Below are 19,817 nucleotides of genomic sequence, written 5' to 3'. Positions count from 1 at the left end.
AAGTGTTAGCGTGCGTGAGGAATGTTCAAATTTAATTCTGTCGACAACGAAGTTGCATATAGAAAATCATTATTTTATATATTTGATTTATTTGTTCACAAGGAATCCAGCTATACTCGTTTGTACTATCCGTAACACCCTGTAAGTATGATGTATTTAGTAGTGAGATTTGATGTAAATTCGAATTTTCATTGACAAAAATATTTTTACAAATATTTTTTTAGAAACAGTTTTCTTCCAGTGATACGATGCGCCTTTTATCGTTACAGGAAGTCAAGGCAAATGTAATAGTCGAACGTCTTCTCCATCGACGAACACTCAAGTAGCTACCGGAGAGGGCTTCGAAGACCGCCAATTCGTCGTATTAGCGTCAGAAAAACAAGCGAGAGTTGTAGCATTACCCTCGCAAAATTGTCAGTACAGACAACAACTGGCTGAAAGTCATATTGTGATTAAAGCAGAAATTACGTCTTTGAAAGGTATGTATCGTAAATATCCCTTTTTTTCGTAAACAATTTATTTCATATTTGTACAAAGTCTTAAGTTCTCGAATTAAGTATACATATGTATATTACTAACTAATTGGTATTTGATGATAATTATAGATGTACAATATACAGTTACCTTTAAAATATGTATTCCTTTCCTGCTTTTATATTGGTACATATTTCAAACGTTTCACTTCAAATTCCGAAAGTTGTGTGATAAGCAGATGCCAGAATCACGTTTAATTTTTCTTTCAATCACCCGATCAAGAGAATTCACAACAATTTCGAATTTTAATATCTGTTTAAGATTGTGGGTCAATAAGGAAGGAATTTTATGCTAGTTATATATACTTATGTAGTGCACCGTTGTCGCAGATCATAGTATAACAAACATACTTTGAACATTTTTATGTAATCGTTGGAATATACTTCGATATGTGTAATTCTATATTGAATTATATTCAGTCAGTATTAACATTTTTGAGTAAATAGCAAATCAGTATTCAACTCATCTGGTAAATATCAAGTTAGATTAATATAGATAAAAGAGCAAAATCTTCTGTGTGTTTCAGACAATGTCTGTCTTGTATGTTACATTTCAAATGGTCACATAGCTACTTATAGTTTGCCAAGTCTGAGGCCGCTTATAGACGTCGATTTTCTACCGCTTATAGATTTGAGGTAAGAATAACAATTGTCTCATTATATTAGCTTTGCGGCAAAATAATCATTCTAATTGCACATGGTATATAATGCACTATATGCTATTGCATTATTGCAACATTGCAAGACTGCAACATTTTATATATGTACATCGTCGAATGTAGCATAAAAGTCATTTCATACTAATGATATTATTTTCTTGGCTAATACTTCTAATTGATTATTTTTGGAATATATGTATATAATAGTAAAAAAAAAATAATTATTCTGAATAACTATTGTACGTGTAACGGCTTTAACTACTAATTTCCTAATTGTTTAAATGTTTATATTTTTAAATAGTGGAAGCTTTAAAAAAATGCCAAAATATAATGAAATATTAATCGTCGATGAGTCATCAAAACATGACATTATCAGCTGTTTAAAAAGAAACAATCTAATATTATTATAACGTACACAATTGTAAATATTAAAGTATATATTATAATATTTGCATCCTTTGATCGTTTATTGAGAAAATACTGTTGTTGTTTGAGATGAATAGAATAATCATTTAATACAAGGGGAACTTCTACTTGATTTCAAATATAATAATCGAATTTCTCATATTCTGTTTATTATTAACGTTATATAAACATTTTTATATAAAACTTTGTTTATTAATTAGTTTTTGATTACGTTGAATTGATTACGTATGGAACATGTAACTAATTGCATATATTGATTTCGAATGGAATTATACGTTTTATTAAATATATGTACAGTATAGTTTATTTGTTTATGAATTTAAAATTGAAAATTTATTAATTTATTTATATGTATGCAGATATATTACTAAAAAACTTAATTGATTTTTTTTTACATTTCATGTACTTCTCAACATACCGATATAAATATTTGTGAAAACTATAGTGGGCATACTTAAATTATGTTTACTATTATCTATCTATATATACAATTATATATACAATGAATAATAACTCCACGATCTCTTTATATTTTTGAAATACGAACTTAAACATTCTTTCGTTGCATAGCGTTATGCACCATGTATTATGTAGCTGAGTGAATGTTGTATAGATATTACTTGATATCTAACACCAATATAAATAGAGAATAATCAATTAAGTATATTTAGTGAAATGATAATAAGCAATATTAATATTTATAGCATGTAATTTCTTTACTATATCTAACGTATATTCGTTAACCCTTAATACACTTATAGCATGTTTCATGTAGTATTCTTTATATAAGCACTTCTTTTGCACTGTTTAATATCTTCTATATAGTTAATTCAAGAAACAGTTCTATGCTACTACTATTTACTCTGTTGAATTGGCAGCTGTTTACTTTTGAAATAATAGCAAATTTGCATCTTCAATTCATATTCTTCTTACGTAGTATATTTCTTTTCTGTTAGGATAGTGTTCTTTTCTGTTTTCTTAAATATTCTTTTCCGTTAATATGAATATTCATATTCTGATTATTAAAATAATTGATGATTATCCAAAAATGTTTTACGCAATAATATTGAGTTATTATATATCAATTTGAATTATACATATATATAATATACATATGTATTATACTATACAATATATATATAGTTACAAAAAGTTATTTATAACATCCATTTACACCAATTATAACACCTAATGTCTCTGTATATATTAAACAGCGTTTGTAATAACAATTTTTTGATAACTTCAATCCCGCGCTAGTATTAGTATTCCATCGTTTCCATTTAGATGGAAATGTATGTTATATATTCTATATATAAGGTGTTCCGTTTAAACAGAAACAGTGGAATACCTCACGAGGGATTAAAGTTATCAAAAAATTGTTCTTACTTCAAACATGCTTAGTATATAAATTCAAGTTAACTTTTTTAAATGGGACGCCGTATCTTTTTAATTAGAATATCATAGCGTTTATTGAGGCAAATACAACGACTTGCCACGTGATATTATACCATGTAGTAAATTGCCGTAGACTAGGTCCGAAGATTAATGTAAATCGGTAACTGAATCGTCAACGCTATCAAATGACGTCACGCATTCCTTCTCTGATATTAGTATACTATCAGTATACTAATGAATGGTGTATATATACTTATACATATATATGTATTTTTTAAACATTAGATGTATGCAGTGGTGGATTTAAACCTTCGAGAGCTTGAAGTTAAAAATAATCATTTTGGAGCCCCTAAACTAAGCCGAATATTAAATAGTTTAGACTGGCTAAATCGATATTCGTTAAACCAACAGAAAATTAATATTTCGGTTTAGGGATTGTTTAACTAATCTGTCAGAATATGATACTCATTTAGACGGTGAACTTCATGCGTAGTAATTAAAATACATACAATGCGATGACAGCCCAAAACTGCGTTTAAAATTCCCATGGCAAGCGAGTCTTGTTGGAGGATTCGATTATTTTTCACGCATTCTATAGAACGTAAAAATTCTCCAAAACACTTTGGAATGGGCCCATTGAATGTTTCGAATATTCGAACGATTATACGTGTTGATCCAATAGACATCGTTTCAGCCAAACTAAAATTTATTTCCCAGTCTTTGCATATTAACAAATGTATTTTGTGTAATTCTGATAATCGTTTATTAGTCTTTTTGACAAGCACTTTAGGGGCCTGGCGCTTATATTTTGTTATTGACGCTAAGATAAATTCGTCCCTGGATGTAAGTACAGGGTATTCGAAAATGATTTGTCACGAGCATTACGTAGCGTTATTTTACACCTTTGGATCAATGAAAGTATGCCAAAAATAGCCGCAAGATTGACCTTGATCTTGAAGTTCAAGGACAAATTTTTTGGCTGCATCGTCGTCACGAGAACCAAACTTATCAAAGGAATTATGGATCGTAACTGAACCGTTCTCTTGAAAAATGATGTCAAAGCTTAATCGGTCTTTCATTGGCATTATTTTCAACATATTTGTCATTTCCCCTGTATCCAACTGCAGAATGTAAGCACATTACAAATAAAATGGGTCAGAAAACTAATGATACTTTAACATCTTTTCCAATATCAATATTTTGAATTGAGATCTGTGGTTCCTTTGAGACTTTTGACACTGATGGTGACTAGAATATCCGAATTTTGGATGCAATCAAAAAGATTTTTTTGGAGATCTTCACCAATCCAGAGGTATAGAATAACGCTATGATTCTTGTGACAAATCATTTTCGAGTATTTTGTATATGTGTTTATAGTTACTCATTGAGTGTATTCTGTTACTTACTTAAAAGAATGAAAGATTTCTCGAGATGTACATGTATATACAATATTCATAAATATATGTGTACCCTTCATTTTTTTCCTTTTTTTTTTTTTGTATAAAACTCTCTGTAGTATATAAATTATTATTAAAAAAACAATACAATCAATATACATAAATTGGTGTAGAAAAATGTTCATAGCCTATTATACTTTTATTTGAGGAAATTATGATGATTCAAAAATATTTACACTAAACAAAGTTTAATTTTGTCCGATGAAATCTTTTTCTATCTTTTACCGTTTTTGAGTTACAGCTTGTTTCAATTGCGTGAGATGTCGTGTATATACTGTTTATTTCGTTAAACGAATATTTTTTATTTTTTCACGAAGGGGTGTCATTTTTTAATCAAAATTATAGTTCATCTTGTACACTATGTTAATATAAGATGTAAAATAATACATATACATATGTATACATATCGTATGGTTCATTTTGATGTTCTTTTAAAGATATTAATATTTGATAGTATCAAATTTTGGTCCTGATATACAAAATATTTCTAAATGTACCATTTAGAATATAGAAGAATCCCTGGTAGAATTTAGAACAAATATTTGTAGGTAACAGCCTAATTTAAGACTTAAAAATTGAGGCAAAAATATTCACCGACAGTTCGAATAGCTTAATTGGGAAAACACTCGCCCGGCAAACGCGATCCGGAATCGAATTCGAGATGGAGTCCAGTAAATTGGATCGGTCGAATATTTTTTTCTCCCTACAAATTCAAATAAAATATGTACTCGCTCTTTACTTCTTATTACATAAAGTAAAAACTGTGCAAGTTCTTATCCCTACGGTCTTGTACATATTAGACTACAAAACTGTAGAATTTAAACTATGAAATTTACATAATTATTTATCTTGTTGAAAACATCCAGTTTTTTTTGTTCAACTTATCGTTTCAGTAACATTTTTAGGTTTAATAAGGTTTTGCCACTTTAATCGTTATTTATATAATTATATATATATATTTATATAGTTTTATTTAATCGTTATATGTATTTATAGTGTAACTGTAAATCCTATTATTAATATTTGTTGTCTATGTAATTATCACGAATGAAATACTTTTAATATTTCCTTTGAATATCAGGAAGAAATATATTCGAAAGCTATGGTCGATAAAAACTAGACAATTTATTCCACATATCATAAAATAAATAGTAGTTGATTGATGGCCAAGCTAATTTTGCATTGATATTTTGTAACAAATGAAATCAGCTTTGAAATGCGAAAGACGAAGAATACATAATTTGACCATAACTCAGAGATAAGACTGGGGCACACTCATTGTTTGTTTAATGTTTTTGTACTGTAAAGTACTTTGAATACACAGAACATCACACTTAACTCTGTCACCCTCAATTATTTTCTTATTTGAAAATTGATAAAAAATAATCTTTCGAGAGAAAGTTACTTTATCTCAGGAGGGAAATTAAATTACGAGAATGAAGGTCGCCTGAGACTCACAGCTTCTGAAATTTCGCTAGTAATACATTTTCTTGAATGAAATAGCCTATTGTTTTGTTTAGTCATTAAATCACTTCTGAACTAACGATACCAATTGAGGGTTAAATTATCTAATGATATTCAATATATAATGGTTTAAAATTTAAAATACATTATTGCCCAAGTTTCAACACTCCTGTTCAATTAATAATATTTATTTAATGCTCAAAATTAGAGATATTTCGAAAACTTGATCGTGGCATGTTTCCAATGTACAAGTTAATATCTGCATTGCATATGTATTATGTAAAGTCTGGATTCATGTTCTTACTAATCAGAATATGAGTATTATCACAAAATTCACTCTATTTAATACTATAGTTTACACTAAATTAAAAAGGATTGTTAGACAGCAGCAAGTTTTGTAAACAACGACTTATGTTATTATTTTTTTACCTATCATTCGTCTTACATCATCATCTTTACATATCAGAAAAACCAGCGATCGTGTATTCAAGTGGAATACATTTGTTGGAAATATCTTGAAGATAAAAAGATCCAATGTTTTAAGGGTTAATGCTAATTATGCGAACTAAAAATCTCTTTTTACTCGTGTATGGCTTAACGCTCACTTTTCTCCTGTCTCTGTAATCTCTAACAGTTTTCAGACTACAAAACATGGCATTGTAGACCCCATGTTGTCCATATGGGGTCATCAACTCTTTGTTAATGGCGATACCGATCAGTAAGTGATCTATAAAATACACCTTTCACAATATGTATTTTATACAACATACAATGCCTTGCGTGCTATACATATATATTTTATTTCTTTCCGATAAATCATCTCAATCCCTATACTTCTTTACCTCATGGTACTTCTTTGAACGTCGTTCGGACGGCTGTTTCGATTTTTATTAGTATTTTCGTTATATGATAAAGCTTATTAAATATATACGTAAGCACACATTTTTTCAATTTCGATATTATCATCCCAGTACATCTACATATTTCGTACAAACTTTATGAATCCAACAGATATCACACTAATTATTGTATATCTTTTTTACAGAATTGCAAAGACACTTTGCTTCAGCAATAGGGGCCATGGCTTATATCTCTCGTCGCCCACTGAGATCCAAAAGTTTTCTGTATCCAGTCAATTTTGGTATGATTCGATTTTATCATAATATCTCAACGAATTTAATAGGGAAGTTAAAAAATCGAATTTTATTATTCCTGTTGAATTTTTATATTCCTCATTATTTCCTTCCTTCGTATTTAATTAATGTTATGGTATGAGGTTGTTAAATCTAAAATCGGTGTTTTCAAATTCGTCTGTTAACTCGTATCTTGTCAAGAAATAATATTCTTCGCTTATAAATATATTAATTTGACTTCAGAATTTCAGTAAATTTCAGATACAGTAAAAACATTTCGATCGTGTTTTTATTTTGATTTGTCATTTAAAAGAATTTGTTAAAAGATTGTATAATTAGGTTTAGAAAAGGACTTGCAGATATAGTTTTGTTTCCATTTCAAAGTTATTTATAGAAAAAATAACATATCTCAATATAAATTTAGATTATCTAGCAATTGCAAAAGCGCATTCTCTTTTTTTATTGGTGTATTTATCGTTTATTTATGGTTTGTTTATTAGTGTATTGAAAATTGTTTATTAAGAAATGTTGCATTCTTAAATCATTTACATCAAAATAATGAAATACAATAAATATAAATTTTTAAATATTTTTATATAAGAATATCGACAAAATCAGTTGAAATAGTCACTTAAAGTAATTATCATGTAGGTTTCTATTTTCTTTTCATGCTTTAGAACTACTGTACGTGCATATTTATTATATATCTATATCCTCTCCGTGAGACGTATTTTTAAACTGCTTTTCTAAATTCTATAATAATAAAAATTATTCATTTCAGTTTTTTTAAATCTTTAAATGTATCTTTTTGTAGACGTTAAAACGATGATTTAGAAGGACAAATAAGAATCGCTTTAATTCCACAATACATGTGTATTTTACAGTTATTTATAAACAATTTCATTTATCTAATCGTTTCTTTTATATGATACAATACAAATATAACGATATTTGGAATAATCTTTATTTACCTTTTTCGCCTTTATGTCCAGAACTCAAATATAAGAATAAAATTTTGTATGTAGGTATTTTTGCTATATGACATACGCGTAGGAATAATTTTAAAAACATTTGAATTCTTGAATTGAATTTGAATCTTTTAATCATTTTAAATGTATTGTTTCCAGTGGTGAATTAACTGAAATGATGGGAGACTTGTTTACCGGTCACGATATGCCTGAGCCACCTAAAGAAAGTTTCTTCAAAGGCCTCTTCGGCGGAGGATCACGAAGCCTTGATAGAGAAGAGCTATGTAAGTTTAATTTTGTTATTTGTTATTTATTTATTTATTGGTTAATAGAATGGGTATGAATCCAATATGTACAGGCAATTATGTATAAGATAAGAAATAAACAAAACTAGAAAATACAGGAAGAAGAGCAGAAGTAAAAGAACAGTAACATAATGAGCTACATAATAAGCGGTATAAAACTAAATACACGTAATGCAATTACAAAAATTCTGCAACTAAAAACACAATCTAAGCAGTGTGAAAACAGCTCCATGTATAAAGATTTCTTGAAACGATGAACAGAGCTACAGGAACAATCAATCTTATCCGTAAATGTATTGGCTAATTTTAGTGTTCAATTAATTGAATCAGTTGAACCATATTTAGATTTTACGATAACGTAATGAAATGTGTGATTCCATTGTAGAAGTTTTTGAACAAGCGTACAAATAAATGAGTTGTAATAATTAAGAAAATGAGATTTGACTATTTACAATTTTAAATAAAAACGAAAGGTCATTAACAATTCTACATTCAGCCAAAGAGGTCATATTAAGCGTATTTAGCTATGGTTCATAAGTGCGATCATTACATAACATAGCTCTGTTCATAGGAAAAGCTATATAGATAAGGAATTTATGCCCAACTGTCTGAATGGTCAGATTTTATGTTAAGAATCGAGAAAACGAAACAGTTAAAACATACTCTAATTGAGGTCTAACTACCGGAAAATATAATACGTTCATAATGAAAATGTCTTTAAAATTGGTAGGAGAACGAGCGATAGAATTTAACGATTTAAGAGCAGTGCACACAATTTTATGCAATGCTTTCAGCTTAATGTAGGTATAATGCAGATACCAAGGCCATTAATTGCACTAGCTACTAATTCATGACCATTAAGCGCATATTCAAAGATTATAGAACGACTGTTACGGAATTACCTCATTACATAGCATTTAGCGAGATTGAGATTCATTTTGTTTATTATACGTCAATCACAATATCTGATTAGATCAGATTTGGTGTTACATTCCATCTATTATGATATTACTATCTTTCCAATCATTTAAGATATTACTGTATATACAAGCGAGTAAACGAATATCAGCGAACGAACAAATTGCTTTGGAATGAAAAACTATAAAAGCATGATTTAGGCGAAGAATTTTTTAATTTTGTTGCTGGTAATTTTTATAAATTAAAAATAACGAAAATAGTTACTTCTTAGGGAAGTGTATGTAATAGCATGAACCATATTTTGATTAAATATAATTTTAATAAGATTAAATGTAGTATATGATAGAAATATTGTTTGAAAAAAGAATATTTCATATTTATGCGTTATATTAAGACGATAACGTATCAGAGAATCAATAAATTAAGTAGCCGAATTAATGTTATTTTCAGTTGGTGAATCAAGCGGTCGAGCTTCCCGTACGGTTGCAAAACATATACCAGGACCGAACGCAGCAACGGAAAATATGCGAGAACGTGTGACAACAGCGACGGGAGAAGTAAACGTGGCTCATCAAATGGTTCTCGAGCGAGGTGAAAAGTTGTCGCAACTGGAGGAGCGAACAGGACGCATGATGTCCGAAGCTGAGGGTTTCTCGCAATCTGCTCACGGATTGATGCTCAAGTACAAAGACAAGAAATGGTATCAGCTATGAGAACGTCGTCCGAGTTCTATCCAAATATGGAATAGCGTACAATTATACTGTAATTTAGCGTTCACATTTCACCTATAAGTTCTGTCGTACCAAATAGGAGAACGTAACTAAAACTCGACAATTAAGTAATTGCGAACTTTACACGCACACACAGGAAACATGTTACATGATAAAGAGTGAGAGCTGTATTCGATTAAGTATGTATGTGTAGTTGACTGAAGCGTGTACAACGAGTACTTGAATGCGTGAGTGTGTGCGTGTCTGCTTCAAAGACGAGGCGAGAAAGAAAGCGAGAGAGGATGAGAGGAAGAGAGCGGGATAAGAGTAAAGGAAACATATATGAGATACTTTTACAAGCAGGTAATACACACGCACATCTTTCAGCAAAGAATATAAAAAAAAACGTCGTATATACACGTATAAACACAAGTAAGATTAAATATATATATATATGCGCGATTTCGAACATGTGTAATAACCTCTATATACATATACATATACACATAACGTATAACGCGGCAAATGAATGATATGCACGAAACATGTGAACCAAATAGTAAAACCCAGGAAAAGTGAGGTGGCCACTATTAAAATTAAACAAATTGTTAGTTCATATAGGTTATATAAGATATAAAAAAATAAGTATTTAGGCAAATATAGGAAACTGATTCAACTACGTGCGAGTCAATACATATAATTATGTAATAATTCGCCTTTTAACCGATCGGTCCCGTTAATCCATTCGGACGTCCTGTAACATTAAATCGTTCCCGTGAACCGGTACCTTGTCTTTGTTTGTTCCTCCTTCGCAAACAAAACAAAACTTTGCAAAACAAAACTCCTTTGCAAAAAATATATATGCGTATGTCACAAAAATATCTGCCCACCGGAATACATATCTCATATTTAATTTTTTAAATATAATTATTTAGTATATATATATATTTTTTTTTTTTATTTTATTTTCAAACAATAAGTCCATTACTATGAAATAAACTAATAAATATGTGCCGAAAGTAGACTTCGAATTATTTTCTTTTTTTTACTAATATGTAATTTTATTCAAAGTATGTCAAATACGTAACACGGTCGGATGCTTTTGTGACTAACTATACCTACATATGTACCTATATACATGTGCATATTTAGAAGAAAATAACCAAGACAGATGCACGAATAACTCATCAACGCTAAAGATCCAAATCAGAAAGTTTGAACAAGACCCTGTTGTTGAAGGTGCAGCGACGTTGTTCCGAATGTATTGACAATAAAGATAATTAATTGAGATAATAGCGTACTGAATAAACGTTGAATGCAGTGTAATATATAATTTATCCACGATGTCAGATATTCGGGCTCGTACTATTCTCGTCTATAATAGACCTGTTGTGTCGTCACATCGTTGATAAGTTGTATATTAGTTGTTATTATAATTGTAGTTATCGCTAGATATGCTATGTACATAAAGGAACAAATGCAGTAGGAAAAGTATTATACGTTAAAACAAAGAGCTGTTTGTATAATAACGTGTTGTAAGTTACGCTATTTCAGCGTGAATGATGAATTCAATTGAATTTATGGTATATAACGACGAGAACGAAAGAGAGCTACTGTAATTTTAAAAATTATACGTAGATTAGATTACTTAAAGACAATATATAATATACATATACGTACGTACGAGCTGTATGTATGTATGTATGTATGTATGTATGTATGTATAAGTTCATTTGAATTTATCGAGGCTCTGAATCGTCGTACTGCTTCCATAGCAATAATTGTATAGTTGATGTTAATGGTACTAATCACCTGCATAAAACTATATTATAATGTGTCTTGCAGAGAATTAATTAGATTGCAATTTCTTCGAGTTAAGTCAACATTTTCTTGATATAATTTTCCTCGGACAATATACGCAAGCAGAGGTTTACTGGCAAACTTTTAAACCGCCATAATACCTTTTGTCACGAGATGTATCTGTTATCGAGTGATTACTACTGTTGTGGTCCACGAAAAAACAGGGTGGACTTGTTCGAAAATATCGTTGTAACACCCATACAAAAAGTTTTTCGAATTTTGGGATTGTGATATACATATATACAAGTATAAGGTACACAAGAGAACCGAGAATTAATCTACTTTAATTCGTTTAACTTATTAACTGATATCTTTTTTCGCGACAGCTCTTATTGTCTTAGTATCGGTAGTATTCGAAGTCAAGCAGCTCGATACACCACAGATCTTCTAAAAATATAAAAAGAAAAAAAGTAATCGCTATCGTGTGGTGATATATTAATATAAACAAAGTTAACAAGTGTGTTGATATCTTATAAGAGAGAAAGAAGAGAAACCAATAGTGTATTATGCGGATAAAAAAATATCCTTCTCGGATCTTTTGTGAAAGTGACGAAAAGTTGTTTACTGCTCTAACAATAGAATAGTAGTTAAATGTATAATAGTTGCAAACAAGAAACAGAAGATACATTATTACTTAAGTGTTTGATAATATAACATATTCTAACACTTGTTGTATAAAGACTATTGTTTAGGTGATTCTGAATTATTTATCATATCAAACAGGTTGAGATGTGTTTGAAAATAATTTATTGTAATAAGGGGAGTATTTAAAATTAGAACAAAGAAAAATATAACAGACGAGTAAAGATAATTATTAATTGGAAGTTCTATTTAACCTTTATCTATAATATTTCGTTCCGCTTCTCAAACAATAGATGAACCAGAAAATACAATTTACTATACATATACTTCATCGGTCAAATTATTTTCATACACAAACACAATTGCAAGGCTAGTTAACTTTTTTTATTGCTCGATTAAGTTAAAGATCCTCCTCGCGATACAAAATGATTGTTCCCCTTTTCGATGAAAGGAACATTGTTTCGCAGATATCTGTACTTAATTTTAGAAATCGATCCAACGTTTCAGTTATTTGAGGAACTTGATTTTCAGAAGAAAGTAAGCCCGATCATCTTGTAACGTACATTACATATACATATATAGATATTTATTTGTTCTGTTTGGATATGTTCGAACGACCGGTAGCTACCTCTCCTACTCGCTACACTCTTTGTATCGAATGTTCATCGGCTATTCTGTCTAACCTATTTCAACGCTGTGGCCTGAATCTGTAAATCTAATATTGTACATGAAATTTTGTCCTTAGATGCAGCGAAATATCTAATACTCTCGATTTATACTATTACTAATCTAGTACAATTCTTATTTTTCAAGAAATATAATACCATGTTATTGTAAAAGTACTGCCTCGAGGACAGACTGTATCTTGGCTCCGATTAATAAATGAGTTTGAACCAAATTGAGGATTCGTATCTTTTAATAAATACAATAATTCTTTATAAAAACCTTATCGTTTATTAGCTTCATGCACACACACATGCCTTTACCTTTATTCTTTTGATAAGAAATTGTATTTTTATCTTTTACCATGCTTGATAGCCAAATTTTATAGATTACAAGTAAAATTGTACTCCACCCTAAATCATACGAAGATACTCGAGTTTTAAATCAAAATGTTCAATTACGCTACCGGACTAGTTACATGTTTAAACAAATAACGCGAGAAAATAACAAGTTAGATATATGTATATACAAATAGATCATACTTCTTCATAACAGTTCTTGCATTTATTTTGCTTTGGTTTTATTTGCTTGGAAAATATATTTTATCTGAAAGTAACAGAGAAAACCCGGAAACATTAATCTCGTAAGTTACAATTAAACCTCTCAGGAGTTAAAGTAAGCATTCTTGTAAAGTTTTCTGCGAGATATCAAACACATTGTGCTTCTACAGTGTGGTCAAATTTTACTGCTTTTCTTCTAATTATTGATTATCCGTAATGTTAATCAAAATTGACGATGATCGAGAGCGACTAAAAGAAATTTCTTCATCGGTTATTGGTATTCAAAAAGATCCTGATCTTTTGTAGTAGTTATTAGTAATCAGAACGCTAAAATATTAAGATTCTTGAATTATTTTATTTTTTGAAAATTTCTTTAAGATTCAGTGATCACAGTTCACCATTTACACAAAGGTTATCTTTGTCTCAATGACTTCCTCGAGACAAATTTTAGAAATAACTGCTATTTTTGACCCTTACCGAATGCAGTAAGTTTTAAGCTTTACGAGATCGAATTGTTTTAGAAATTGACAGGAATTTTCGTCCGAAATTTCGAATTTTGTGTTAGGAAAAAATAAGTAACTTAAAGTTGCAGTATAACGAATTGCTTGGTTTAAATGATGATTTCGAATAACATTTTTGAATATTGATAAACAATACCAACGCTTCTATATTCCGTTATCGACAATAACAAAAATTTATTTTTGCGGATAAACAATCAACCACCAAAAGTTGAATCTGTCTTTTCCGATACAGTCCGAAAAATATTAATCACATAATTTCTCTTTCACAAAGCCCTTCAAGTCGTTTTGGTCTGTTAAAATTCCCGTGTTCGAAAAAGTTAATAGACAAAACCTCCACAACTCGTAGATTAGCTTTTCTCTTCTAATTCGAGTTGCCAAAGTTCGATCAACGTATCGAAAATATTTATTTGACTCGCATATACGATGTGCGCGTGTACGAAATAGCAAGATAACTTACATTGAAAGATACGGTTATTAAAAATGCAGATTATGGAAAATTAGGCGGACGATATTTAATCAGATCCTTGGAAATTGAGGTTCGAACAGAGAACGATTACTGTTATTGACACCAGCCAGGTAATTAAATTAGTTTCTGCGACTCTTCCGCTGTTAGGATAGGCATCGGCCTGGAATAATACACTGCCGAGTTCCTGTCTTTTTTACTCTGCAGCGGCAAAGGTGCTCTCAACCACACCCGCCGCGTACACTTCTCATTTCCAATTTAAAAATAATGAGAATTTACTGCGAATAGGTGCCGCTGTCGCGTACAGATACTCATCGAGTTTGAGCTCGCTTGTGGGAAGTGGAATGAATTGAAAAAAATTCAATTTAGCGTCAGTATACCGCATTCTTTTCCCTTCTCTTCCCTTCCCTCTTTCTGCCGACCCTTCTCTTCCTTTCTCTCTTTCTCGCCTTTTTCTATCTGTGCCTCCTTCTCTTAAGGTAGTGCGGAATATCGAATGTATCAAAATCGTGTATACGCCGTACCAATGTCACTCTAAAATAAATCTGTAAGAAAGTAAAAGACAAAGAAAGGAAAAGGAAGAAAGAAAGAAAGAAACTAAAGTGCTGCTACGAAATAAGAGAGTGATCGTTTACTTGCTTATTCGTTAACTTGTGTTGGTAATTGATCGGTGTCGTTTTACGGTAACCTTTAAACAGCAATATCCGAGAGTTGAGGTATTTGTGCGATGTCTCGTGGAACAAGAAGAATCTTCGCAATCGCGATCGCAATGACAATCGAAAGGTAGTGGATGGTGGTGAAAGGATGCTAGCGAACGATCGAAGGGAAGAAACGAATAAAGAGCCCGAGAGAAACGGCAGTCTGTCTTGAGTACGCGTAATAAAATGTAAATGCGTGCCAATTCGCGGCCAATATCGAGAGTTAGCTTGCCAAGGTAGTTTTCCGTTTACTCGTCGGATCGGCATAACACTGAGTAAGTGGTGAGTATTGGAACGAACGCGAACGTGTGCACCGAACGGGCCCGCGGGCTTCGCCGTCATTTGCATGAGTAACGGTGGAACCAAGAGGTTAGGGTAGCGAGACGAGTAATTTATAGTCAATAATTCTTGGCGAAGCAATTTTCGCATCGAGCGCGAACGTTTCCTCCGGAACGAAGAAGGAGAAATAGGAGAAGGACGGGATCTGGAGAGGGAAGAGGAGGAGGAGGAGGCGGTGCCGTAGAGGCGGCAGGAAATGAGGCGGAATGTTAAATAGCTGCTGTAGCTTCTCCCTAGCCTGTCATCTCAGGTAGCCCTTAAACTGCACGTGGGAATTATTCGCCATGCGACTACCTATCTTTTCAACATCCAGATACATCTCGTTCGCGCGACAACTAGTCTGAATTATACCTTCAACTTCTTACCTCTTTTATCTTCGTTACTTTTACCTTACAATTTTCTTCTATTTTCTTCACATTCCTTTCAGCTAATAATTTGAATTTCTTCCACGAAGAAATCTCATAAACATGAAATAAATTTTTACTAATATTTATACCACAATAATATACATGTATAGTACGAATGTATTATCGTATGACTTTCTAACCGATATTAATATTAATATCATTATCGTTTCCTTTCGATGCTTGAAAAAAGAGCTAATTAAAAATAGATCAATATAGTAAAATATAGTAAATATAAAAATATAATAATAAACATATAGTAAAAATAGATCAAGAAATGAAATAGAGAACAATATACCGCGTAAGATCCACAAAGATTGGAAATTAGTAAAATACACTAATAGTCAATTAAGTAAGAAGGAGAGGATATGAGACATGAAATTGTATGAAAATATTTAATGGTATAGATCGTCGTTCTCGCGTCATGGAACACATCCATAAAATAATATACAGTGAGAAAAAGAATACAAACGCAACAAACTATGTACTCCCAAGAGTTCATGGTGTTTTCTCCATGGCAACTTTTCACACTTTTATTTACCAGTCAGCGCTGCACTTACGTGAAAAGTTTAAGTCTGGTGTGGAAAGGTGAAGATTACCCGGGGCAACATAAACCGATACCGACGACATAAAGGTGCACAGCCGATATTAGATATCAAGGCATCCGCCTTAGCTTTCATCCGCCATCGAGTGTCCCACCGAGAGCTATCAAACTGATAGAATATGTTCCATGCCAGCACAACCCCAACCCTACCCCACCACTATATCGATATACCCATCTGCACGATTATCATATGTAGAACGCCTTATTTAAAGTAGCTTTTATCGCGAGCTTAACTTAAGTCCTGAATTTGGTTCAAAATATCACACCTACTACACCTTTCGTATCTCTTTAAACGAATCTCTTTGGTTCTTCTTTTTAATTTCTATTTCACCGCATATCGGGAAGACACTTACTCGCAACAAGATTGAAAAATCGAGCTTTCATTTATCGTTTTTTTTTTAATACTGAAATAATGAAATCGACATGCACTAATTATTACGACATCCGTTGGTTCCACACGAAACGTGATAATTATTCTAGATAGTCGAGAAAACGATTAATCGTTGATACTTTTATATTCGTGTAAAATTACGATCTAAAACTCATGATAAAAATTTGTTGAAATTATTTGCAAATATTACAAATATATAATAAATTAATAGCGATATCTTGGTCTTCTAGTAGTTTCCTGACTTAAAGTCTGTCGAAAAATTTGCGATGAAATGAGAAATTTTCGGAATGCCAATCATAATATTATTCGCAGTATATACAACGAACGAAAGACAGTGACGAATATTGGATACGAAAGAACGTTAATTTTATGATATCGAATACAGGAGTTTATAGCTTAAAATTTCACATGACCAATAACTTCTACAAATTTTAATAATTTCCCGATTTTTCAGGTTTGTGCATTCTTTCATTAATGTCCTAATACTTATGTCTGTCAGAATAAACCGAATTCTTTTAAGTTACCACCTAGTCTTTTGAGATACGTTTATAACATGTTGGTGACACGAATATCGTGACGATTCAGCATTAGAAATTACGTCGAGCTTTTAATAACTATATGTTATACTATTTATACGATCACAGGAATGACTGCACCTTAGGAATGAATTTCTATAAAAATAACTGTATGTCTTCTTTTTAAAAAAAATATGCATAGTTGCATTTGTGACATTTGTTTGACAGGATAATGGAGGTTTCTAAACTATGCACAATATTTTTATGAACTTTCTACTCTTATCTGAAATAGAGTTACGACAAATTAGGTTGCTAGGATTATTCGATATATCGGTGTACTGACTAGATTTCATTAGAAAATTATGGTTTTTAATAAATATCTAAATTCAATATTTAGTATTGTATTTTTCGTTCTCATCATATGAGTGCTGTTAATGTAATTTTGTTATTAGATAGGTAGGTATAATATACCTATACGCCTCACCGTTATCGAATTTTCCTTATGGGACTACGCGTCAGCAATAATCGATACATGCAATACTATCATAAAAATACTAAACGCTTTGAAGAAAACTAGTAACTTTTTAAAGTAAGTTATATAGGCTATGTATATATATATATATTTAATAATTGTTCATAGGAAATGCATAAAATAAGAAATTTTCATTTGTAAATTTATCTTACGTTACATTTAGCATTTGTTAAAAACAATTATTATTACTGGTTTTATATTGTATATATTATATATTAGTATTATAATGATATACATAAGTAATTGATCATTCTTGGCGATTTCTAAGGTCTTCAATCCCTAGGAACATGTATCTTATGCTGTTGCTACAGCAAAAATTAATGCATTAGCATAACCACAATTATTAGCCATCGAAAAATCACTTTGAATAATTTTATGCTACGCTTTCTTGTTTTTAACCTGTTTCAATATAATTACCACGTTAGAGTTTGTAGACCCTTAATTATACTTCTCTCGTGACTCGTTACGTACATACTATACTCTTAAACTTTTTCTCCTGTGTTGGACATATTGAGAATTATAATAATTAATACACGGGAATTACTATAATAAAAAAATACTTTACTCCGATTGACAAAACTTGCCATTGAATTGCAGATTAAACAATTATGGACATTTATCGTTAAACATTCTAATTTACCGAGTTTAGAGACTTTTTCTAATAAAATGTTATTCGCCATAAAGAACGTTATGAATTTATAAAATAAATGAAAAGGGGGAAAGTAGTAGTGCTCTGGCGATTAAGCAGCCATTTACGATAAAAATGAAAGAAAATATTTGCAAGACTAAAGTAAATTCAGTAAATCACTCTGCTGTAAAGATGTATTGCATTGTCCGGAGGTTTCTCAAACAAAACACGAAGCAAGGCAGGCTAAACCTATCATTTTCCTGTTCATTATAACAATTACCTGCTGATGGAGGGATGGCGAGGGTGAACGGGGACCCGGTGAAAATAATGATTGAAAATAACAGGAATCACATAAACGTGCAATCATGCAGCGTCGAAGCATACCGAGGGTTGTCGGAAATGATCACAGATTTCAGGGCAGTGTGATCATCCGACTCGAAGACAAGCATTACGCTAATGACCTCCATTATCCTCAGATTATAGAATTATAACGCTGTTGCAATAAATTATTCGTCCTGCCGTGATCATTTCTCAGTCCGCAATCTACTTTACATCGACGCGACGCTACGCAAAGAAAAAATAAATAATTCATAAACAGTAAAATTCCGCTCTTTTAGCAGTTCTTGTCGAACAGGTTAAAACGTACGTGAATAATAAAAATATGTAATCATAAACTATAAATAATTTTAAACATTTCGATAGCGAACTCTAATCTTACGGATAGATCTATTTTAAAAAGTATCTGTTTTAAAAATAGGAAATTTCGTTGATTAAAAAAGCGTAAATTAACTAATTTCTTAGTCTCTGTCTCTTCTTATTCCGAGCCTTTTCGTGCTTTAAAGAGTAAAGCAAAAATGTACAAGTACCGAGATATTTCGTTAAAAGATTATCTATAATAAAAATATAAAATTTTACTGCTAACAATTATTGTCGATATAATAATAAACGAAATAAATGTACTTAGATAATTGACGTCTATATTTTAAATTAATACAAGCTAAGAGTTAATTAAATTAGTATTTTATTTATTAATGTTGAAACTATTAAACACTTCCATAAACACACTATCTATCAAATTTATACTGCACA

General features: G+C 31.0%; 1 protein-coding gene across 9 annotated transcripts in view; it reads left to right on the top strand.

The window, feature by feature from the left end:
- Nucleotides 1-13,308, top strand: part of LOC126916509 (syntaxin-binding protein 5) — a 74,864-nt gene extending 61,556 nt beyond the window's left edge. For 7 of the 9 annotated variants that reach the window (XM_050722358.1, XM_050722355.1, XM_050722354.1 and 4 more), the window contains 6 exons: nt 270-479; nt 1,061-1,169; nt 6,569-6,652; nt 6,980-7,075; nt 8,195-8,319; nt 9,709-13,308. In XM_050722358.1, the coding sequence (XP_050578315.1) occupies nt 270-479; nt 1,061-1,169; nt 6,569-6,652; nt 6,980-7,075; nt 8,195-8,319; nt 9,709-9,971 (887 nt within the window). In that variant the 3' untranslated portion in view covers nt 9,972-13,308. Of the gene's footprint in view, nt 1-269; nt 480-1,060; nt 1,170-6,568; nt 6,653-6,979; nt 7,076-8,194; nt 8,320-9,708 lie in introns of those variants that run through there. The other 2 variants (XM_050722356.1, XR_007710624.1) reach the window with 2 other exon arrangements.
- Nucleotides 13,309-19,817: the final 6,509 nt, after the last annotated feature.

This window comes from Bombus affinis, chromosome 5 (genome assembly GCF_024516045.1).
Source record: "Bombus affinis isolate iyBomAffi1 chromosome 5, iyBomAffi1.2, whole genome shotgun sequence".
NCBI classification, from domain to species: domain Eukaryota; kingdom Metazoa; phylum Arthropoda; class Insecta; order Hymenoptera; family Apidae; genus Bombus; species Bombus affinis.
The sequence above is the reverse complement of the archived record's forward strand: the minus strand, read 5'-3'. Positions and strand labels throughout refer to the sequence as shown.